General features: G+C 41.5%; 1 protein-coding gene across 2 annotated transcripts in view; it reads left to right on the forward strand.

The window, feature by feature from the left end:
• The window catches only part of SLC4A5 (solute carrier family 4 member 5), a 126,553-nt gene that overhangs the window by 80,839 nt on the left and 20,828 nt on the right, over positions 1-24,886 (forward strand). The window contains exons 13-20 of one of the 2 annotated variants that reach the window (XM_077263110.1): positions 238-509; positions 8,377-8,438; positions 11,444-11,644; positions 13,833-13,946; positions 14,172-14,285; positions 16,102-16,263; positions 16,474-16,652; positions 18,735-18,807. In XM_077263110.1, coding sequence (XP_077119225.1) covers positions 238-509; positions 8,377-8,438; positions 11,444-11,644; positions 13,833-13,946; positions 14,172-14,285; positions 16,102-16,263; positions 16,474-16,652; positions 18,735-18,807 — 1,177 coding nt within the window. The remainder of the gene's footprint in view (positions 1-237; positions 510-8,376; positions 8,439-11,443; positions 11,645-13,832; positions 13,947-14,171; positions 14,286-16,101; positions 16,264-16,473; positions 16,653-18,734; positions 18,808-24,886) is intronic. The other variant, XM_077263111.1, reaches the window with a different exon arrangement.

Consider the following 24,886-nt stretch of genomic DNA (forward strand, 5'->3'; position numbering starts at 1 on the left):
GACAACCCCTTAATCAAATTAAAACTCAGTATAGGATGTTTAGCAGCAGGGTATAACCATGGGGGCAGTCACACTTGGACCATTAAAAGCTCCCTTTGCCCAATATTGGAGGAGACCATTACCATAAATAATGACCCTGTAGCAAATTTTGCAATGGGGCCCTAGAGCTTCGAGTTATCCCTCCATTTTGTCACTTTACTGTTACTGTACTTTACCAAGAGCCTTATCTACTTGCAGAAGTAATGAAATCGACTACATGGAATTCCGCCTGTGGATCGGCCTCCATTCAGCTCTACAGTGCCTTATCCTGGTGGCCACTGATGCCAGTTTCATCATTAAGTACATCACGCGTTTCACAGAGGAAGGCTTTTCTACCCTCATCAGCTTCATTTTCATCTATGACGCTGTTAAGAAAATGATTGGCGCCTTCAAATATTACCCCATTAATTCTGATTTCAAGCCCGACTACGTCACGACGTACAGATGTGAATGTGTGGCACCTGACCCAGGTCAGTGGACACATTAAACTGAAGGCAACAAATGGGAGTATGTTCAGTATTATCTGGTCGAAGCTACTTTATATAAAATATTCAAAATTATGAATGATGGGGTTATTGGGGTAAAGTTGGTATTTTTGGGAGTGAAGTATTAACCCATTCACAATTGGGCCAATTTCTGTTTTTTCGTTTTCGTTTTTTCTTCCCAGAGCCATAACTCTTTTATTTTTCTGTCCACACAGACATATGAGGCTTGTATTTTGTGGGACGAGTTGTAATTTTCAATTTCATCATTCATTTTGCCACATAGTGGACAGGAAAAAGGGGAAAAAATTCCAAGTGGGGAGAAGTTTTGAAAAAAATGCAATTCTGACATTGTTTTTTGGGAATTGTTTTTAGGGTGTACATTTAGTGGTAAAAATGACCTTCCAATATGATTCTGGTCATCAGTACGATTACAGCGACACCAAACGTCCAGTGTTTTTATTATTTTAGCAGTGAAAAAAATAAGTGGTTAGCCAAAAAAAAAAAAAATCGGGGGATCATGTTGCCACTTTCCAAGACCTGTAACGTTTTTATTTTTCAGCCGATGGAGCTGTGTGATGGCTTATTTTTTGTGGGACAAGACAACATTTTCATTGATACCATTTTGGGATAAAAGTCACTTTTTGATCTCTTGTTTCAGCCTTTTTTGTGGAATTGAAATGACCAAAAAAACATAATTTGGCCATTCTTAATTTTTTTTCTTTTATGGTGATTACCGATCTGGTTAATTATTTTTCTATTTTGATGGATTAGACTTTTCTGAACTTGGCAATACCACATATTTGTGTTTTTAACATCTTTATTTTTAATGGAGATAAAGGGAGGTGATTTGAACTTTTATGTTTTGGTTTTTTTTTTTTCATTTGTAATTTTTTTTTTTTACTTTTCATGGTAGGGGACATGTAGCTGTGACCAGCTGATTGCTTGTGCTGCCGTGCCACAGCATCACTGCACATAGTGAAAATCACAGTCTCCTCTGAAGCCTGGTCACAGGCAAGGTTTCAAAGGAGCTCTGTAATGACAATCACAAGGGTCTTCAGAAGACCCCCAGCTGTCATACTAATCCATCGGTGACCCACGATCCCATCCCGGGGGCACCGATGGGGATAACGTGAACCCATGCCAACGTGTGTTGAATGCCCCTGTCAAAGATTGACAGTGGCATTTAGCAGGTTGACAATCGCGGATGGAGTTCCGCTCCCCCAGCGATTGTTAGAGGCAGGTCCTGTCTGCACACACAGCCATCACCTGCTGAGTATGGGGCATTCCTGGATTTTTTGGGCAGGTTTCTAATTATAATTCTATCATTTCCATCTATTGTAACTGATATCTGCCACATCTCTCCTTATTCTCTGCACTCTTTTCTCTGGCTGCCCTTCAATCCCTGTAAGTATGAGCTTTTCACCTTTTGATATAAATTTTGTTTAGTTGTAATAATCCTTTTTTTATTTTACTTTTGTAACTAAAAAGAATTTTATTCCGTTACAGGTGCGACAATCCGTTCTCAATCATTATGTTTTCCCCAGTAAAATAACAACAGCTATACTCACATCCAGTGCCAGCGCTGTTCCAGCGGTTTCGGCACTGGCTCTCCTCGAGATCACATGACATTGCAACCAATCAGCTCTGGCTACACTCTCCCCACATGGTAACACAAGCCCCAATAAACCCTTAAATAAAGACACATGACACCGGAGTATATTGTTGGAATAAAATGGCCGTGGCGTTTATTTTGGGTTACTTTTAAGATAATAATTTAATCCAATAACCGATGTTAAAACCATTTGAATAAATAAATAAATTAAAATTACTCCAAATCCATAACCAATCCACCCGAAATCAACGGGCGATTTTCCCACAAACAAACACCACGACAATTGAACAATTAAGAATTCAAACATATGGGAGGGAGGGTGGGGTCTTCAGTCTTCATCAGGTGACTGAGCGACAGCTGATGGAACAGCTGATTATATAGAGAAAAATCCTCCCGCACTTTCCATATGAGCCAATCATATTTCATAAAAAGTGCGGGAATAATAACCAGTTGAAACCAGAAAGAACCTGCTCACGCCAGAGCGCAGCTTACCAGATAATTAACCCTTTGTGTAAAACTCCATTGCCTCATAAAGCTTAATGGAACTTACATCCTTTGGATGTATAAACTGACCAAAAATAGTGACATGGTAATGGGCTGTGTTATCATGCGACCCCCTTCGTAATTTTCAAAGGGGGGGCGTTCATGGTAACACAAGCCCCAATAAACCCTTAAATAAAGACACATGACACCGGAGTATATTGTTGGAATAAAATGGCCGTGGCGTTTATTTTGGGTTACTTTTAAGATAATAATTTAATCCAATAACCGATGTTAAAACCATTTGAATAAATAAATAAATTAAAATTACTCCAAATCCATAACCAATCCACCCGAAATCAACGGGCGATTTTCCCAAACGCCTCGCCTAAAGGTGAGGCCCCCCCAAACGCCAAAGCCATTTTTCTATAATCGACTGAAAGTCCAAATTCAAAATATCCAGGCCCACATCAGATAAATGGACCATATCATCCCTGTACATTCCGGGGATAACTTCCTCTAGCTCTAAGTGCCCAAAAGAGAAACTTCCGGTTAAAGGCATAAATTTCTCCAAACTCCTGTTGATTCTCTTACGAATTTTCTCCAGGAACACCATTTTACTGTTGAACCATAAAAATCTCGGTATAATCTCTGAAAAAACTAAAGTGGAATCAAAAAACTCAGTTTTTAACAAGGATACGTCTCTCTTCATTAGTGCAGAAAGGTTAAGGGTACTAATTTTACCTAGGTCATTACCACCCAAATGCAATATTATTAAGTTCGGACTAGGCCAAATCTTCTTTAGTCTTCTTACTTCGTCCAACAGTTCCCTCCAACGCATTCCTCTCCTGCTAAACCAAAAAACTTGAAGGAAAGACGTATTAAAAGAGAGATTCTCTGAATATGACCTCAAGCTTGCCCTTTTCTTAGCCCAAAAGACATAAGAATGCCCGATGATCCATACTGCTAATACACCTAAAAGAGGAACCAAATGTTAAAAGTAGTACAAATCAGGGCGAACATACAGTTTGAATCTATTTGATTCCCATCTGCCTATGCTTTTTATCTTACTTTCTTGAAGGCCCAATCTAGCTGCTTCCGTTGCTGCACCAATACGGAAGGAATGAGAAGAAATTTTTTGATCTGATACCTTCAATACTTTTAAGCATTTTTTAAGAATAAAATTAAATTGAAATATCGTTGCAGGGTCCCCATTAAGGTGAATAAAAAATGGGCCATCTCCTTTGGGACGTAAAGAAAGCCATCTCGCAGAGTTGGAAACTGGGCAAATAACCTTTTCCGAATTAGCGTTCAAACGTAGAGCCTCTACCCATCTGGTCCGTTTTTGATTTTTTAATATGTAACATGATATGAGAATCGAATACCTTCACATCTTGAAAAAACAGACCAGATGGGGAAGATTTCTTTTGAGAAACGATTTCGCTTACCCGTAGAGCCGCAAAAAAGGCTAGAGAAAAGGCTGTGGAAAAAAGACAGGCCTCAAAATCATTGCTACAAACTGAAGGAAGGATAGAGCAAATGTTCTTGAGAAGCTGAAACGAAATAGGGCGACGGTTGTCGGGTTTAAAATTAGCTTTTTTAAAGCCCTTCAAGAACTGCTTCACCTGAAATATCTCCGACATAGGCCCGAGCTCCCATCATTTTGTGAAAAAATGAGACTCCTGCCACGTTCTTTGACACAGCCGAAAAAGACAAACCTCTGCACACCATATGCTCTAAAAAACTAAGAGACATTTGAAGTGAACAATTTTCCTGAGGGTGATTCATACTTAAACAAAATTCTATCCATAGTTTCCATGCCGCCGAGTAATCGGCCCATGTTCTATCTGACAAAGAATGAGCAATATAATGAGAAATCAATCCTGAATTATATTCCAAATCCAACGTGGGCAGGAAACTCTGTTTTCTTCCCTTTCCAAAGACTCCCTTTCGCACATGGGAAGCTGGCGGTGAGAAACAAATGAAGATTGAACAACGTGCTCTTTAGGAGAAAAGGAAGCTTTTATCCAAATATTAAACTCCAAGCAAAGAAACACAATCTGTCTAATAATTTTAGCTGCCCACTTGTTTTTTGATGACAGGGTATTAAGAGCAAATACCAAACCTTGGTTTTCAGATGAAAACGAGAAACGTTTATCCTTCAAAAGAGAGCCCCATAGCTGAAGACATAAAAATATCGAAAATAGCTCCAAAACCGTCTGATTATTAACAACTCTATTCGTATGCCAAGCAGGAGACCAAGGCTCTGAAGCCCAAGAAGTAACGAACGATACAACAAATCCAGAATCTCTACCAGCCTGAAAAGAAAGACCAAGTTTATCTGCTGGCACAAATGGTGCTTGCAACATAGACCTACCATTAAAATTAGACAGAAACCTAGACCAAACTCTAAGGTCATCTTATAAATCTCTACCAAGGCGTATATGACTTTTAGGGGAGCAAAAACCAGCTGTAGCGTCGTATAAACCTCTAGAGAAAACCCTGCCGATGGGAATAATTCTCAGAGCGAAATTTAAAAGACCTAAAAGAGACTGCAATTCTTTCAAAGTAATTTTTTCCAAAGACAAACAACGGGATATTGAAGACTGTAATTTAAACAATTTTTCTTGAGGTAAAGAACAACACATGGTATGGGAATCGATTAAAATACCCAAAAACTCAAGTGAAGTACAGGGATGAACTGTTTTATCTTCAGCAATGGGAACACCAAAATGACAGCAAACTTCCAAAAACTTATCTAGCATAGCCTGGCATTTCCGTGAATTTAAAGGACCAATGAACAAAAAATCATCGAGGTAGTGAAGCATACCGCCTCCTGAAAATTCAAACTCAACTACCCATTGAAGAAACGTGGAAAAAGATTCAAAATAAAAACACGAAAGCGAAAAACCCATTGGGAGGCACCTGTCGAAAAAGAATTTATTTTGAAAAGAAAAACCAAGAGAGTTGAAACCGTCAGGATTAACTGGTAAAATTCTAAATGCAGATTTTATGTCCGATTTTGCCATAAGGGCATCGCGACCAAATTTCCGTAATAAATCTAACGCGACATCAAAAGAAGTATATTGTACCGAACAAGGATAATCACCCACTTCGTCATTTAAGGAATCACCTCTAGGGAAAGATAAATGATGAATGAGTCTGAATGACCCGGAGTCTTTCTTAGGGACAACTCCTAGAGGTGAAATCCTGAAATTAACAAATGGGGGGTTATCAAACGGACCGGAGACCCTACCCAATTCTAGCTCGGCTAAGATTTTTTCCTCCACTATGCGCGGAAATTCAAGCGCAGACGGCAAATTAGACACGAGTTTACAGCCTGTACCTAAAAAAGGGGGTACAAAAAATCCTTTCAAAAAACCATTAAATAAAAGGGAACTAATCTCCTGATCTGGATACATGTTTAACCATGGGACCATGCTTTCCAGCTTCACTGGAGTCAATGCTTTTAGAAAAGGGTTCTTTGCTGATAATTTGCTGGTTGCTTTGCATTTGTTTCTTAAAACATTTGGCCATTGTATGAGTGCCCCCACAAAAGGAGCACTCATGCCGAAATCTACAATTCTGGGCCCATTTACACGTTGATTCATTATAGGCAAAGCATACTCCCTTCTTTACCGTGGAGACGGGGTTCTGTCTATGAGATGGAAACCTCTGAGGTAGCATGAGGTTAATCCACAACCCCACATCTTTCGTACCCCACGATAAGTTAGGGAACATTGACAACTTCTGCCTAAATGACTCATCATACAGCAACCAAGCCATTCCCCCAAAATTGCGATACGCCTCTAAAATGGAGTCCAAATGCTGGAATAGCCCAGAGCAAAGGTGTGGAAACTTCTCCCCAAGTACAGCAGAATAGATTGAGAACGCCTGAATCCAGTTATTAAATGATTTAACTGGACTAGACTTCTTTCTATCTTCAAAATCCTCTTTCTTCTCAGATCTACTCTGCTGATCCCTACCAGAGGGCAAAAGGGAAAAAATATCCACAAAAGCTCTACTCCAAATTAATTCTTTCACCGCGGGGGTTAAATGAAAACCCAGCGGCGAAATGTCACATGTAAGAGATTCTTTCACAAGAATCTCTGGAATACCAGGCTTCAGAACAACATTAGGACCAGAATTGGTATCGTTAAAAGAATATCTGGGAGCAGGAGAAAGGACACTGCTGCCCAGGTATTCCTCCAACGCCTCCCTGACTAAATCCTTTACATTAAAGTGACTGACAGACGAATTGACAATTGGGCTCTCACCATCACTGTGAAGCCTCCGGTCCTGGGCAGCATTGGATTCAGCACTCAAGCCTGCTCCAGCAGGCGAATGCGCTCGGCGATGGGGATACGACACTGCTCCGCTGGGTGCTCCAGTTTGGTCCATCCAGGATCTGGCAGCGGCCGACACGGAGGCTGGAGAGCTATGGAGGGCGGTCTCACTTGCGCTGAGCGCTGAGGTGTGCCAAGGTCCCTGGACCGCCATGGCGCTTGTACGGCCATAGCGGTTAGATGAGGCGCTGGATGCAGCCGCAGGCATGGAGGGTACTTCCGGATCGTCCCCTCTAGACGCGCCGGACACAGCTGGGATATCCGGCGCCGGAGGATGAGACGTCATCCGGCTCCTCTGAAGATCTCGCGGCAGACTCCGGGATTTCCGCCGCGACGACTTCCGCTTGCCACTGCGCGCCGGCAGATCACTTTCGGGCGCCAGGGACAGCGGAGGAGATGGGGAATAGGTCACTCTCGCCTTCCTACTCCTGACTGGATTCCGGCCTGACCGCGCCGGCGTCGCGGGAGCTTCATCTTGCCGCGGGGAGGGAGGCAGCCTAGGCGGCGGAGAAGCCGGCACCTCTATGATAGAGGTAGGTTTTATAGCTGGCCTCAACGCCAGGCAACTCCGCAGCCATTCGGCGCCGCCCTCCGCTTCAGCGCTCTGGATCAGCTGTTGTATAAGGGGATCCATCAGCTGTCTTCAGTCTTCATCAGGTGACTGAGCGACAGCTGATGGAACAGCTGATTATATAGAGAAAAATCCTCCCGCACTTTCCATATGAGCCAATCATATTTCATAAAAAGTGCGGGAATAATAACCAGTTGAAACCAGAAAGAACCTGCTCACGCCAGAGCGCAGCTTACCAGATAATTAACCCTTTGTGTAAAACTCCATTGCCTCATAAAGCTTAATGGAACTTACATCCTTTGGATGTATAAACTGACCAAAAATAGTGACATGGTAATGGGCTGTGTTATCATGCGACCCCCTTCGTAATTTTCAAAGGGGGGGCGTTCATTCTGATGTATTACATACATCCGGAGGAAGTGAGAGCTGCTGTTACGTGACACGATCCCCTGATACTATAGGAACAGGTCGGCATTGGAGGTGAGGTATTATTTTACTGGGGTAAAAAAATAGGGATTGCGAATGGATTGTCAGAGTAGTGGACAACCCCTTTAATCAAAGAATGAGTCTAGCAATAAGTGTTCTGCCTCCCTACAGCACCCCCGCAGGTGAAATGAAGCATTGCATAGTGCTATCTTTATTAGTAAGCTGTGTATGTAATGTACACACGTCAGGTGCTCCAGAGCCAAATACCACCTTGGTAGCAGTTCTTTGTTTCCTTTCATCGATAATGGTCTGACATCCTTAGGGATCCTTCCTATTTGTCATTTTTTTGGTCATTTTTTTATTGAGTTTTATGCATGTCTACATGTAAACTAAAAAACGGAAATCTTTGTCTTGCAGTGAACACGACTTTATTTAATGCTTCAGCTCTGTTTGCACCCAACAACACTAACATTTCTTTGGTAAGTAAAGTACAGTAAATCTGACTCCTGATCTAGAAAATACCCTAAGGCCACGGTCACACCTTCAGTATTTGGTCAGTATTTTACCTCAGTATTTATAGGCCAAAACCAGGAGTGGAACAATTAGAGGAAAAGTAGAACAGAAACACGTCACCACTTCTGTATTTATCACCCACTCCTGGTTTTAGCTTACAAATACTGAGGTAAAAAACTCACCAAATACTGAATGTGTGAACGTGGCCTAAATGTATATTACATGTCTAATGTGTGAGTGTATACTGTACCCCGGAAATGTATGACTAAATAGACAACTAGTCAGGAGAAATAACAGAGGAGTGGCGTAATGCAGAGATCTGAAAATAGACCCTCCATCTTTCCTTATGTAAGGGGTATTTTTCATAGCGGACATGTTGAGTGCCGTAACAGGTGCTGTCATAAAGGATATAGTGCAGAAAAGTAGAAAGAAGCACGTGACAGGAGTATGTAATCTATTAGGCTGCCGTCACACTAGCAGTATCTGGTCAGGATTTTACCTTAGTATTTGTAGCCAAAACCAGGAGTGGGTGATAAATGCAGAAGTGGTGACGTGTTTCTATTATACTTTTCCCCTATTTGTCCCACTCCTGGTTTTGGCTTACAAATACTGATGTAAAATACTGACCAAATACTAAATGTGTGACAGCAGCCTTAAGATGTTTGCAAACTCTTTACACCTATCATGACAGTCTCAAAAAGAAAAGGAAGTATGACTAGCATTGGACATAGACTGTGTGAAAGTTTTTGAGGATGTCTGTTTATTTAGAAGGAATTTTGGGTTCGCAGTACTAGTCAAAAATTTGGACACACTTGTTCATGCAGTGTTTTTCCTTGTTCTTGTTGGAATGTGCACTGAAAACAGTAAAACCACAAAAGAACTCATATGGAATCAAGGAGTCAAGAAACGCAAGTGAAACACAGCATAATATGTGTTAAGGAGAACATGTCATGTCCAAAATCATTTTTTATCTTCATATTTACGGTTAATCTGCAGGTAAATAGCTTTATAATCCTGCCTGGCTGCCTTACTGCAAGAGCGGCTACAGGGAGAAAATAAACTTATATCCTCTCTGTAGCCGCTTATTTCCAGTCATTGGGGCTGTGCAGGGAGCTATAACAGTCTACAATATGCTGAGAGAGCGGCTGTAATCACTCTGCTGTACTTAGCCTCTACTGCACACTGCACATTTTTAAACTTTGTTTTGTATCTCAAATAAAGTTAACATATTTTCATTAATTGGCATTGACTTCCCTGTAAGTGTAGGATTATACACTGCATAAAAACGCTGCAGAACAGGCGGTCAATCAAAGTTTCGGGCAGTAATTACAATGCTTTTATTGTGGCTATAACTGCTCCCTGCATCGCCCTATGACTGGAAGGATATAAATTCATTTTCTCCATGTAGCTGATGATCCAATAAGGCAAACAAGATTTACCTACTGATCAATCTTCTATCTGCAGGTAAATAGCATTTTTGGACATGACAGATCCCCTTGAACACCTTCATGACATATAATGTATAAATATGTACGTCATATGTCGTGCCTTCCCCGATGCTGAGAGCCCAGATCTTTTCCGATCACATAACAGCTGATTTCATCAGCTGTCCTGTGCCCCTAACAGCCATGGATGGAATCGCGATCCACCTGTGGATGAAAACATGTTAAATGCCACTGTCAATCTCTGACAGCAGTATTTAACATGATCGTGACGGAATTGCATCACTAGCACCGCCCATCTGTGCCCTGTCACATGACCGCAGGGTGCCGATGGGTTGGCATGACTACTGAGGTCTGAAGATTGCCGATCTTCTATGATCGCAGCTTCAATTCTCCTAAGGAGACTATTGAAGCAAATGAAAAGTAAAAAAAAATGTTTTAAAATTTTTTTTTTTTAAGTTCATATCACCTCCCTACTGACCCATTTAAAAAAAACAATAAAAAATGCACAGATGTGGTATCACCATATTCATAAACGCCCGCTCTATCAAAATATAAAAATTATTAATCCGATCTGTAAACGGCGCAACGAGAAAAAAATTAAAATGCCATAATTACATTGGTTTGGTTGCCACAACATTGTAATAAAATGCAATAACGGGCGATCAAAAGATTGTATCTAGCTCAAAATGGTATAGATAAAAACATCAGCTCGGAGCACAAAAAATAAGCCATCACCCAACCCTAGATCCTGAAAAATGGAGACGTTACGGGTCTTGGAAAATGGCGCAATTTATTTTATTTTTTTTAACAAACTTCGGACTTTTTTTCACCACTTAGATAAAAAAGAACCTAGACATGTTTGGTGTCTGTGAACTCGCAATGACCTATAGAATCATAATGGCAGGTCAGGTTTAGCATTTAGTGAACATGGTAAAATTAACAAACTTGTGGAAATGCAATTTTTTTGTAACTTCACCACACAAAATTTTTTTCTGGTTTTCTAGTACATTTTATGGTAAAATCGATGTTCAATACTACAACTCGCCCTGCAAAAAACAAGCCCTCACATGGTAGTATTGACGGAAAAATAAAAAGGTCATGGCTCTGGGAAGAAGGAGAGCAAAAAACGAAGAAAAAAGAAACCTAAAAATGGTCCGGGGGTGATAGGGTTAAACCTTACATTCCTTAAATTACCACTGATGACAACTTTACACCCCCCCCCCCCCCCAGCATTCACTCAGGCAGCACTCATCATGTAGTCAACTGGAATGGCTTCCAATGAAGAAGTGTGCTCGTGTGTCGTGTGTGTGTGTGTGCGTGTGTGTGTGTTATAGCTAATTTCAGGCTGGAGGCAATAAAATGGAGTAGGGATATCCTACAAGTACCCAATAAACCATTAAGCTGTGCACATGTTATGCCGAAAACTGCAGGACATGAATAGCTAGAAATGATATACTTGCAAGAAGCATGGAGTACTGCTGTTCTAAAAATATGTTGGTTATCATCTTCCCTACATGAATTCCAAGTACAATGTAATGAATAACACAGCGTTGGACTGGAGCCAGCTTAGTATGAAGGAATGTCTGAAATATGGAGGAAGCCTGCTGGGAAACTCATGCAACTATGTGCCTGACCTGGCACTAATGTCCTTCATCCTTTTCTTTGGAACTTATTCTATGACCTTAACGCTAAAGAAATTCAAGTTTAGCCGATACTTTCCCACCAAGGTAAGGAGACGTATACATCCGCTGTGTCATCATTACAGAAGGTCCTGTTGGGAACTGCGTGGCCACCATACTCTAAATCCCATTCTCAAGGCTTGATTACATTTTCTGCTCTGTGTTTGCTAATATAATTGGATGTGTAAAGTCCTCAATCATCTAAAGGATCTTACATTAGAATGGAGACGAGGCCATCATGGAATAGGACTCTTCTATACTCATACGCCCCATGGTAGACTGCCGCTATGGTAGACACACCCTTCATGGGGGAGGAGAGTGGTTAGGAAAGTGCCACGTGAACATAATAAACCTGCCTATACATATGAGATAATAGTCAGCTGAAATGGTGGACCATGTTGAACATTTTGCCCACGATTGTTTGGATGACGAAATGGGATCTGTTAGCTTGGATTTTTTTCAAGCTATTGTTAATATAAGTGTTGTGGTATGATCATCTGACTTTGGCCCAACATTTGCAAATGTTGGTAGAAAAGCTCCAGTACACAATGCAGTGGTGTAAAAAAACAAATATATGTCCTTCCGTATAATGTTTTTTTTTAACATTGTAGCCAATAACAGATGAAGAATTCCTTTATTTGCCAGAAACTGTAGTTGGGACATGTTGACCACTTTTTGTTGGGCATTGCCCATTTGTTATGTTGTCCACTGAATTATATATTTATATATCTTATTTTTTTGCTGCAAGCTATGGCTGCTTTTGTGTGTGTAGCAATGAATGCAGGGCCAGTGAGTTTTGGGGGCCAGCTCAGCTGCTGTCTGACTATGAGAGCCTCGATCATCATGCCTGGTTGGCAGAGTAGCAGGGAGACTGTCCCGTTATGACCAATGGATCACTTGAGTGCAGGTGTGTAACGTGTTAATCTCCTAAAATGAATTTTCAGAGCAGGAGTCAGCATGGGGTCAGTGTTAGCACACACTCTTAGCAAAGCAGAAAATATATTGGTTACTGTTTTCCTACCAGTAATAATGAGACCCAGCGGATGGAATAATGGCATGAGCTGTGTAGCTGTCATAGAAAGACCCTGCATCCTACAAATTGCTGGAAAAGCAACACTTGCAGATTGTTGTGCCACAAAAAAAATAAGTTAGAAACAAGGCGGTGCAAAGAGTCCTGTGAGTTAAGAAGTGGGTGACCACTGGAAGAGTGCTTACCCCTTAAACATTGGGAGTGATTACCCCTTACACATTAGGAGTGCTTACCCCTTACACGTTGGGAGTGCTTACCCCTTACACGTCGGGAGTGCTTACCCCTTACACGTCGGGAGTGCTTACCCCTTACACGTCGGGAGTGCTTACCCCTTACACGTCAGGAGTGCTTACCCCTTACACGTCGGGAGTGCTTACCCCTTACACGTCGGGAGTGCTTACCCCTTACATGTCGGGAGTGCTTAACCCTTACACGTCGGGAGTGCTTACCCCTTACAAGTCGGGAGTGCTTACCCCTTACACGTCGGGAGTGCTTACGCCTTAGAAGTCGGGAGTGTTTACCCCTTACACGTCGGGAGTGCTTACCTCTTACACGTCGGGAGTGCTTACCTCTTACACGTCGGGAGTACTTACCTTTACACGTCATTAGTGTTCACCTCTTAGGGTATGTGTCCACGTTCAGGAAATGCTGCGTTTTTGACGCAGCGCTGAGCTGCAGCGTCAAAAACGCAGCGTCCAGATGTTACAGCATAGTGGAGGGGATTTAATGAAATCCCGTCTCCACTGTGCGTTAAAAAACGCATGCGTTTTTCCCGTAAACACGCACATGCGGTGCGTTTTTTCAGAACGCAGCATGTTGCTACAATGAGCAAAACACGCAGGAACACCGCAGGTGACCTGCCAGTGACCTCAGGTGCATTTTTGCTTACCCCTTACATGTCGGGAGTGTTTACCTCTTACACGTTGGAAGTGTTCACCTCTTACATAGTGGATGTGCTTACCCCTTACACATCAGGATTGCTTACCCCTTACAAATCAGATGTGCTTACCTCTTGCACATCGGTAGTGCTTACCCCTTACACATCAGGAGTGCTTACCCATTGCAGGCACACATCTGGGAATACCTACTTGTAGCCGTATTCTATAGGAAAAACGGCAATATTTTCCTTTGTGTGTACCATGTAGAGCCTGTAGGACGTTATGTTATGATATTCTTGATAACCATGCCTTTTACCTGTTTCCTTAGCTTCGCACCCTGGTGTCTGATTTTGCCATTGTCGTCGCCATCCTCGTCTTCTGTGGTGTGGATGCATATCTTGAGCTGGAGACACCTAAATTGCATGTTCCTAGCGAAATTAAGGTTGGCCTCTGGTGTCTATATGCTTTTCTTCACCTATGTCAATCCTAAACCCTCACAATCCTCTTGTGGCCTGGCACTGTAACCTACTGTAACATGTCTTATGCATCACCTTGCTCATAGTAGATTGGCAGACAGATGTGGCATTTATTGCACAGAATACAATGCATATTTATGGTCTTTTCTAACTTTTTCTAACTTTCTCTTTTTACATGCTGCATTCTTAAGCTTCGTAAACTTATTAGCGACTTCTCAATCTTCGTGTCCATTCTAATGTTTGTTGGTCTGGACATGCTCTCTGGATTAAATACTCCTAAACTTCAAGTGCCTACTGAGTTTAAGGTAAAGAATATGATAAAATAGACAGTAACATGTTGGCAGATGGAAACCTAAAATTTCATTCATACGAAAATCCCTTCTTTATGACTCAACTCAATTAATCACATTGGGAACTTTCCGACCATTAAGGAAACATGACCCTACGGAAGTTGGTTTTTGACAAACATTAAATAGGCTGGTAAAAAGACAAGGACTTTTAAATTAGCCAAGCCAATAATCTTAAAGGGAATATGCCAGTATAATCTCATACCCCAAACTACTTATATGTGCATGAAGCTGTTTCACAGTGCATCAATACCTTTGCATGGCCAGTCCATTCCTCCATAACTGAGAAATCAGTGCTTGAATTGATATGCAAATCACATATTCAGCTGCGCGCATGCGCATGATTTGCATAAGCTTGAGATGAGGCCAGCTCATGCAAATTATGTTATTATGCCCATAGGGGTGTGATAACATGGAAAGAGCGCTGACTAGTCCATAGGAAATGGTGTAGAGGGGTCATCCTTATTCTCATTTGCACATGAAAAAATGAGAAGCAATGGAATGAAACTGGAAGGGAGAAGATACAGATTAGATATTAGAAAAAAAAATTGACAGTGAAGGTGATCAATGAGTGAAACAGACTTCCATGAGAGGTGGTGAGTTCTCCTTCAATGGAAGTCTTCAAAACTGAGGCTGGACAGACATCTATCTGAGATGGTTTAGTGCGTCCTGTATTGAGCAGGGGTTGGACACGATGACCCTGGAGGTCCCTTCCAACTCTAACGTTCTAGGATTCTATGACCGCAATGGGGTAGTCTTCTTCTGGACCTTTAGGACTTGTGTTGGATCCTTCTCCCTCCTGAGGGTCTTCTTGTGCAATCTTTACTTACCTATATGTCAGGATCATATTTAGTCTTAAAGGGAACCTGTCACCACGTTTTTGGAAGATGGGATAAAAATAGCGTTAAATAGTGGCAGAGGTGGGCGTTACATTAGTGTGTGTGTTATGCGTTTATTACCCACCTAAGTTGCCGAAATAACTTTGCAAAGTCTCCGTTTTCGCCTGTCAATCAGGCTGGTCAGGTCGCATGGGCGTTGTCTTCCCCCAGATTTGGCGTAGTTTTCCGTTGGTGGCGTAGTGGTGTGCGCATGCCCAAAGTCCGGAATCCTCTTCCAGGGGATTTAAAATAGCGCGGTGTTCGTTATTGCATTGGTGATCGGTGGGCGCGGCCATCTTCCTTTGGCCGCGCGTGCGCAGAAGCGGCGCTCTGCTGGCCGCGGCTTCAGGAAAATGGCCGCCGCGATATCCATCTGCGCACGCGCGGCATCCCGCGGCCATTTTCCTGAAGCCGCGGCCAGCAGAGCGCCGCTTCTGCGCACGCGCGGCCAAAGGAAGATGGCCGCGCCCACCGATCACCAATGCAATAACGAACACCGCGCTATTTTAAATCCCCTGGAAGAGGATTCCGGACTTTGGGCATGCGCACACCACTACGCCACCAACGGAAAACTACGCCAAATCTGGGTGAAGACACCACGCCCATGTGACCTGACCAGCCTGATTGACAGGCGAAAACGGAGACTTTGCAAAGTTATTTCGGCAACTTAGGTGGGTAATAAACGCATAACACACACACTAATGTAACGCCCACCTCTGCCCCTATTTAACGCTATTTTTATCCCATCTTCCAAAAACGTGGTGACAGGTTCCCTTTAAATGTTTTCTTCTTTTCCCATGAAAGTCCAAAAACTTTCACAGTTCTTCATAAATTGAGCTCTAAAAACTTACAAGTACATTTGTGTTGAAAATCTCTCTTCTTTAATTTATTCCTAGCCAACACGATCAGACCGGGGCTGGTTTGTTTTTCCATTTGGGAAGAATCCTTGGTGGATTTACCTGGCCAGTGCATTACCTGCTCTGCTGGTGACAATCCTGATTTTCATGGATGAACAGATTACAGCAGTCATCGTAAACCGAAAGGAGCACAAGCTAAGGGTACAGAAAGTAGAATTTCTCTTTTCTATTGTAATTTTTAACTGGAGATAATGAGTATGTCAGCAAACTATAATTAATTTCATGTAAGATTTATTAGAATGTTAAATGTAAAACATGTCAAAGCTATCAAATAAATATAGGAACTATTTCCCATACTTTGTGTGGGACAGTGAAAGACGTGTATTGGGGAAATATCTTTTGTCTTTTCAGAAAGCATGTGGTTATCACCTAGATCTCTTCTTGGTTGGCATTCTTATGGCTGTTTGCTCCTTTATGGGTCTGCCTTGGTATGTGGCAGCAACTGTCATCTCCATTGCTCATATTGACAGCTTGAAAATGGAGACAGAGACTAGTGCCCCTGGAGAACAGCCACAATTTCTGGGAGTGAGGTACGTGGAAGTCTGTAGTCTGACTACATACATATAAAAGTCATTTATTGCGCTTATTTTACTAGTGAGAACATGTCAGTCAGTAGTCAGAAAAGTTTTAGTTATGTGCCCAACTCTAAATCTAGTTGTAATCTCAAGACAATGCTGTGTTCTCAGATCCACGAGCCTATAACCTCAAATGATGTCCCTGAATTGCTCTAAATAGTAGTGCCCAGAGCAGACTTGTCTACACCCTAGCATCTTAGTACCTACACAGTGATGCCACCTTGCAGTACTTCAAGTTATGTCTTAATCCGTAAAAGTACAAGTCTAGGAAAGTCGACTCAGTTGATAGGTGTCCCTATCTGAAGTTACCAGTAATGTATCTTAACGTTGTTCTTCCTTCCATCACTTGGGCTAAAGATTGAATAAAAACTTAAATTATGCAACTTTTAGGTGACACTTTAGCTGTAAAGTTCATCTGCCATCATCTGCTCAAAGAAAAGTAACCAGGCACAGTCATAGTTAGGAGTAATTTGACAATAGTGACCATAAAAGAAGAGAACAAGATGGTACTCCATAGGGTTAGTACGTCAGCACAAGTGTGATGGCACATAAGAACGTTGTATAGGGAGGCCAAAATTAAAGTATTCACCTATGTCTAGGCACAACACTATTGAATAGGATCAAGAATGGTAGATTGTAGCCAAGGACTTCATCAAGGAACATCAATCAACATTATAGGCATCCGAATTGGAGGCCAGGTGAAAGAAAATCCAGACAACTGTAATGGGGCAATATATCTTCAATTCCAAATATGCAGAAGTCAATGTTGAGCTTAATTTGAAGTCTCGGGGTTTGACAACGTGCTTCAGGACTGTAGTTTCTTTTTCTCATAATAATAATAATAATCTTTATTTTTATATAGCGATAACATATTCCACAGCGCTTTACAGTTTTTGCGGACTTTATCATCACTGTCCCTGATGGAGCTCACAATCTAAATTCCCTATCCGTATGTCGTTGGAATGTGGTAGGAAACCGGAGAACCTGGAGGAAACCCACGCAAACATGGGGAGAACATACAAACTCCTTGCAGATGTTGTCCTTGGTGGGATTTTAACCCAGGGACCCCAGCGCTGCAAAGCAACAGAGCTATTCAATGAGCCACCAAGTCTCAGAGATGTTATTCATGAAATAGATGCTATAGTTCTAAAATGTGTTGTTAAACCCTGAGACTTTAAATGAAGCTCGTCATTGACTACAACATCTTTGGAGTCGAAGGTGTAGTGCACCATTATAGGTCCCTGGATTTGTTTTCTTCTGATCTCCAGTTCTTCCCACAATTCATTCCCAGTCAAGATTTTGACTTCCCTAAGGAAGCTTATCCGAAACATGCATAGGAGTGAGTGACGGGGGAACAGCTCAGCCTCATCATGCAACCGGGCCTCTACATTACCCAACTGGGTTTTATTTCATTCATATTTATTTTTTTCCTTTGTTCTTTGTATCTAATATTAGGTTTGCAATTTATATATTTATTTGGCTGGTACAATATTTTTATTCTACCAGGTACTATATTCCACATTTTTATTTTGTTTCTCCCCCTTTTTTTACTTACAGTGATTGTTGCAGCTAATAATTATCATATTTGGGAGTTACATTACAACATCATATAAAACTATGAATCTGGTTACATTTACTACTTGCTGCTCATTTAATTTAATTACATAAACCAATATGGCCAAATTTATGTCTCGGTTAATTTAATTTCCCATCACATGCAATAATGAATTTGGTTTGTTCTTTTCTCCTGCACTTTGTATTTTAACCTGCATTGTATGATTTATGTTTTGCTTTTGTATTTTTTTTAAAATTGTAGCCTTTTTTGTAATAAATTAATCTATTTATGATCAAATTTGTCATATTATAATTGCTTTTCTTGAAGCCATTTGGATTTCATAGACTCCTAGATTTCCAAATACTGAGAATTTCGCTTCCACTCTCTTTTTATTAGTATAAGTTGACCGTTTCTGGAACACTCAGTAAAAGCTTCTGAACCACAATCTTAGGATTGAACACATCTTTCCCTTTATGTTATAGGGAGCAAAGAGTGACCGGAATTATCGTATTTGTTCTCACTGGGATCTCAGTATTTTTGGCACCAATACTCAAGGTACATTTTATTCTCTACTCCATCAAATGCTTAGCTATTTACAGAAAACAAATACTTCTTTATAACAGTTATCAACCTCAATTGAAAAGACAGATCTAAAGAAGAGATAGATTCCACCCCAAAGTTCAAGTAGAGTGACACATAATTCTCTATAAACGGGACCTCGGTCATTTATATAATACCGAATATACTCGTATATAATCCGACCTGAGTATAAGCTGAGGCACCTAATTTTGCCACGAAAAACTGGGAAAACTTAATAACTCGAGTATAAGCTGGGTATGCATTGGCCCATCATCCCCGTCCTGGTATGCATGTTTCCTCATCCCCATCCTTGTTTGCACGGCTCCTTATCCCCATCCTTGTCTGCATGGCTCATCATCCCCTTCCTTGTCTGCATGGCTCTTTATTCCCATCCTTGTCTGCAAGGCTCCTTATCCCTATCCTTGCATGTGTGGCTCTCATGAGAAAAGCATTTAAAAAAAAAAAACATCCTACTTACCTTCCCTGTGCGCCCTCGCAGAATCTTGTTCCGGTGCAAGCAGCTCCTGCAGCCGAGTGATCATGTGTCCTCGCTCATTAAGGTAATGAATATTCACCTCTCTCCACACCTATGAGAGTGGAGAGAGGTGAATATTCATAACTCTTAAGCAACGCACACCCGTGATCGCCCGGCAGCTACTGGAAACCGACGACTGCGGTTGACACTGTGCACGCTATAAGAGACATGAATATTCATTGCCAGTGCAGTGAATATTCATTTCTCTTTAGCAGTGGGCACAGGCTTTAGCCGCAGCAGCCGGCTCCTGCGTCCTGTGACATACTGCTCCGCCGTTCTCCCTCCCCTGTCATCTTCTGGGACAATGACTCATGTATAAACTCATGTTTTCAGCACAAACAAATATGCTGAAAGACTCAGTTTATACACGAGTATATACGGTACACAAAAATGAATTTGAATCAATTATAAAACAAAAAAGAACAAAGTCTGAGAACAAAATTAACAGAACTAAAAATATTCAAATTAGTTAAAAAAAAAAAATGAGAACAGAAAATGTACCATTTATGCCAACTCTTTCAATGACAGGCGTACTGTTCAGCCATTAGTTTAACTCTCAAAGTATATTTTTTGTTTCAGTAATTTTAATTGGAATTTTAATATTAATATTAATATATGGGTGAGGGGAAGAGGAAAAGGGAAAGAAAGGGTAATATAGAAGGAAATATTTATTAGGAGCGGACATCAGAAAAAATGGAAAATGGGAAAGGGAGGGAGAACTGAGTTTATAAAATCTTGAGTATTATAAATAAAATAAACTAAAAATAAAATAAATACATAATACAACATCCCAAAATTAACAATAACAATGAAAAGCAATATAAAACATATACAATATATAATTCACTGCAGTGAGTACAGAGATATAGAAAAATAAAATACATTATACCAAGATAGTATTATACAGATTAAGGAAAAGCATGGTCCCCACCGTCCCATTTCTTCTTATATTTTTATAAAGGTTGTTAACTAATGCGTACATTATATTCAAATGATTTGTGTAATGATATTTCTTCAACAATGTCTAGGAATTTTGTGGGAACCGTTTTTTTTTGTTTGTTTTTTTAATGCAATTGAATTTTTAACGACAAGGAAAATATAAATCAGGATAGGTCTGGATGAAGGATCTAAGTTTTCCACATTTAGTGAAAAGGCTATTTGGGGAGTTATAGATAAATTCTTTTTAAGTAATTTGATGTGAATATTTTTCTGCCCAATGATGACAGAAGTATTCTTGGAGTGATACCTTTGTAATTTGATAAAATCAGAAACTTGGTTCCATAATTTTTAAAATTTTTTGGCACTTCCAAAAAGTCTGAAATAAAATTGTTAGAACGACCACAATTCCTTCAACATAAAGGAGTGAAGTCCCATTTAAATATTTTATAGTAAGATTCACGTAAAGTCATAGAGATATTAGAAGCATATGAAAATTTCAAACAATTCTCCCATTGGTCTAATGAGAACGATTCCTTTAGATCAGTTTCCCATTTAGTTGTTTAAGAGTTTTTTTCCTAAAGAAATATCATTGTTGAAGCAATTGTGCAAACTTTTTGTATTCCAGAATATTTGTGATTTAATGATGCTTAAAAGTAAACCAACTACTTCAGAAAGGGGGGATTTGCTGATTAAAAGGCTTTGTATCTTATCCTTTTAGAGCAAAAAGTCTGAAAAGTCTGTACTTGATAGCTTATATTTAAGTTTAAGATCTTTAAATCAATGAGTATTTTTAAAGAATATTGCACTATGCCCTCAACGCCTATAGAACCAACTATATTAGGCAATTCCTACTCAATTGAAACCCTTCTCCTAACATATTTAGGTTCTGGTCCTCTATAGACCCTGACCTAATTGACAGAATTTAACACACAGGTGTAAACCTAAAAGACCGCCCCGTGCTTCTACTCTTATATTGATATCGGAGCATTCTATAAATTAGAATTGGGGTTTAATATTTGCCTAACCTCTGCTAAATATTTATGTATCACCTCAATGCATTTCTTATAGCGGCTGGGAGTGTAATCATTACTGCTCCTGTTCTTGTAATTAATGTCTGTATGAGCATAAATTTATCTATTTATATAATTGCCTTGTAATGTTTTCATTTCCTGTTCTGTCCAGATGTCACCGTATCCCAGAATTCCAAGCGGAGGAAGTTCACCGACCGCCATATTGCGCGGTACCACCAGCGGAACACCGTCACACCACACACACACACAGACTCTATACACCGTACGCATACTCGTACACCGTACTCACCACACACACACTCACACACTCACACACACTCACACACACACACACACACACACAGACTCTATACTCCGTACGCATACTCGTACACCGTACTCACCACACACACACACACTCACACACACTCACACACACACACAACCTCTTGTGCGGTACCTCCATCGGAACACCGTCGTGAACATGCTGCAGGGATCAGCCAAATGATTCATTGACCGCCGCCATCTTCGTACAGGAGGCGCGCATGCGCAGTTTTAATGTGACCACCGCTATCTGTCTGCACAAAGATGGCGGCGGTCTGATTTACTGCGCCTGCGCAAATTACGCGCATGTGCAGTGAATCATTCGGCTGATCCCGGCGCGTGTCTACAGGCAGAAGAAGCCGGTCACATTAAAGGGGTTTTCCCACAAACGAAAGTTCATTTAAAAAATTGACTGTATCTGACCGTGTACGGAGCATACCACAGCTCCTGGGCAGGGGAGGAAGCAAAAGACAATACTGACATTACAGCAGGGGATCACAGTGGATTCATTTTGTGAGGTAAAATATTTCACTGACTGTTTATAAAAAATATTTTACCTCACAAAATATATCCTCTGTGATCTCCTGCTGTAATGTCAGTATTGTCTTTTGCTTCCTCCCCTGCCCAGGAGCTGTGGTATGTTAGGTACACGGTCAGACACAGGAAATTTTTAAAATGAACTTTTGTTCATGGGAAAACCCCTTTAAAAAGAAAATATCAATGCCAATATGGCTCCTCCTAAAAAGTATGCCAATGACAATGAAAGGAAAGCAGCAAAGGCACAACGTCGAAGACAACAAAGGGCAAATGAGACTCTTGAAGAGCAACAGCATCGCTGGGACAAAAACAATGCATATAAGCATAGGCGTCAAGTACATGAGTCCCCTGATGTAAAAGTCATTAGATTATCACAGGATGCCATTAGGCAACAACAGCGCTGCATGCCTGCCCCCATCGTAACATTACCGCCCTCCATCTAGTTAGAATATAAGCCTCCTGATGTGTGTTTTAGGGGGCGAAACGCATTGAGGTAATATATAAATATTTAGCACAGAGGTTAGGTGAATATTAAACCCTGATGCTAATTTATAGAATGATCCGATATCAATATAGTAGAAGCACGGGGCAGTCTTTTAGGTTTACACCTGTGTGTTAAATTCTGTCAATTAGGTCAGGGTCTATAGAGGACCAAAACCCAAATATATTAGGGGAAGAGTTTCAATTGATTAGGAGTTGCCTAATATAGTTGTGCTATAGAGGCGTTGAGGGCATAGCACAATATTCTTTAAAAAATATACGGTACATAGAGAGGACATTATTTTAATACTATCAGACAAGTCTCTTATAACTGGTGATGTAACATCACTATTATTTGTGGCATAAATATCGTGACAGAATAAAGAGAATAGGATAGGACACATGCTTTTTTTTTACCCAGCATTAGTATCCATAGTATGACCCTATGTTTAGTGGGGCTACATTGGGTAGACTGTATATAGCACGATGCATTTGAAAATTAAGTTCTAACCATTAATAATAAATGTAATATTTTATTGTATTAGTCCACCTCAGTCAGTGAATGTGTTATAAATCAAGGTCCTCTCTCAGTGATCGTCTACAGGGACAGGTCATAGAAAGACAAATAAAATGATACCTTAATATCTGCAATCTGATGTCTTATTCCCAAGATAGCTATGTTTTTCTTATATGTAAACGAGCTGTTAAGATCTATGGGCCGGACATAGATCTCCCTGAGAATCTGCATCCAGAACTTACTTTAAATGAAAGGAGGCGTTACCAGTGTGAAACACGTAATTGCAGCGCCCCAGAGTCCTGGTCGTTGCAGTAATGTCGCTCTTCCACCAGGGGGAGTGATATTACGTCTGATGGTACTAAAGGAGTTCACCTGACCAGGTATCACAAGTCACACACTACACTTCACACTCCAGTCCACCAGGGGGAGCCTTACTTCTATCTATTAGGGCACTCCTCACACACGGGTAAAACTGGTGGGTTGGATAGGAAGTCAGTCAGAAGCTACCTGGGTTCGACCCAGAGAGGACCTGTCAGGCAGACAGGGGGAGAAGGAGGAACATCTGAGCTGCAGAGAGAGGGTCCCTGTCAGGGGTGGGATCCTGACAGAGGCCAAGCACGAGATAGAAAGTTACGGAGCTGCACCCGCACCCATTGCGGCAGCATCCTATGAAAGGGCAGGAAAGGAATTGAATTGTGGAGAGTGAGAAACAAAGTCACAGCACAAGGACATAATACCGGGAGTTCTGCCCCAAGTTCAGCAGCCTCCTTCTGAGGCGCGTAGCCGGTGGCCGGAACACCGAGGGAGTAATTGACTCTACGCATTACTTCAGAGACCGGCAGGACAGTCAATTCCAAGTTGGTTGCCCGACCTTAATACCTAAGAAGACACGGAGGCAAATTGTGGGAGAGGGGCGTCTCTAGGGTCCCTATAAATAAGCTCCAGGCCAACCCCGTCATACGGGTTGTCCTATCCATACCATCTGGGGGACAGAGAGAGAGAACATCAGAAACATCCACGAAAGTTGTGAGGACTATCCCGTGGTGCTCAGTAGGGAGGTACTACAACACACAGGTGCTAGTAGGAAGGCTACTGATTTCCACCTGGATAAGGGAACTCTGGATGTGCCTTCGGACTGGCCAGATTCTGCCTGCCCTGTGAACGGTACTCTGGACTGAGGACGCTGAAGTCTTCAGTAAAAGGTAAAGAGACTTCAACCTTTGTGTCCTCGTTATTCATTGCGCCTTACATCGTCCACCATCACCACCTACACATCTGGGAAGCCCTGGGGGCATACTTCACCTGTGGGAAGGTATACTATCTAGCTGCCATTCCATCACCCCAGCGGACCCCCTAAGCACCCTGACCGAATACCACAGGTGGCGTCACAAACACCAGACAAACTTCATCTTTAATTGGACGCCCCTCAGAAGGGCCACGGACCGGGTCGGGCCACCGTGACATTCCCCGAACCGAAGTACCCGGTACCGAGTACCCCATTGCCCTACACGTGGGGGTGCTCCAAATCTTGGCGTCACGAACAGGATCTACTTAAGCCTGAAAATCAGGTCATGTGTGCCTAAGAACTGTATTGGAACTGTGATTTATTGCAAGGACTGTGTATTGCCATTTGCCACCAAAATTCCCACCAAAACTGCCACCATTACTGCGCCATGAGGAGAGCTCAGGAGAAGAAGGGCGTGCCATGGGAGG

This window comes from Ranitomeya variabilis, chromosome 5 (genome assembly GCF_051348905.1).
Source record: "Ranitomeya variabilis isolate aRanVar5 chromosome 5, aRanVar5.hap1, whole genome shotgun sequence".
In the NCBI taxonomy this organism is placed as follows: Eukaryota; Metazoa; Chordata; class Amphibia; order Anura; family Dendrobatidae; genus Ranitomeya; species Ranitomeya variabilis.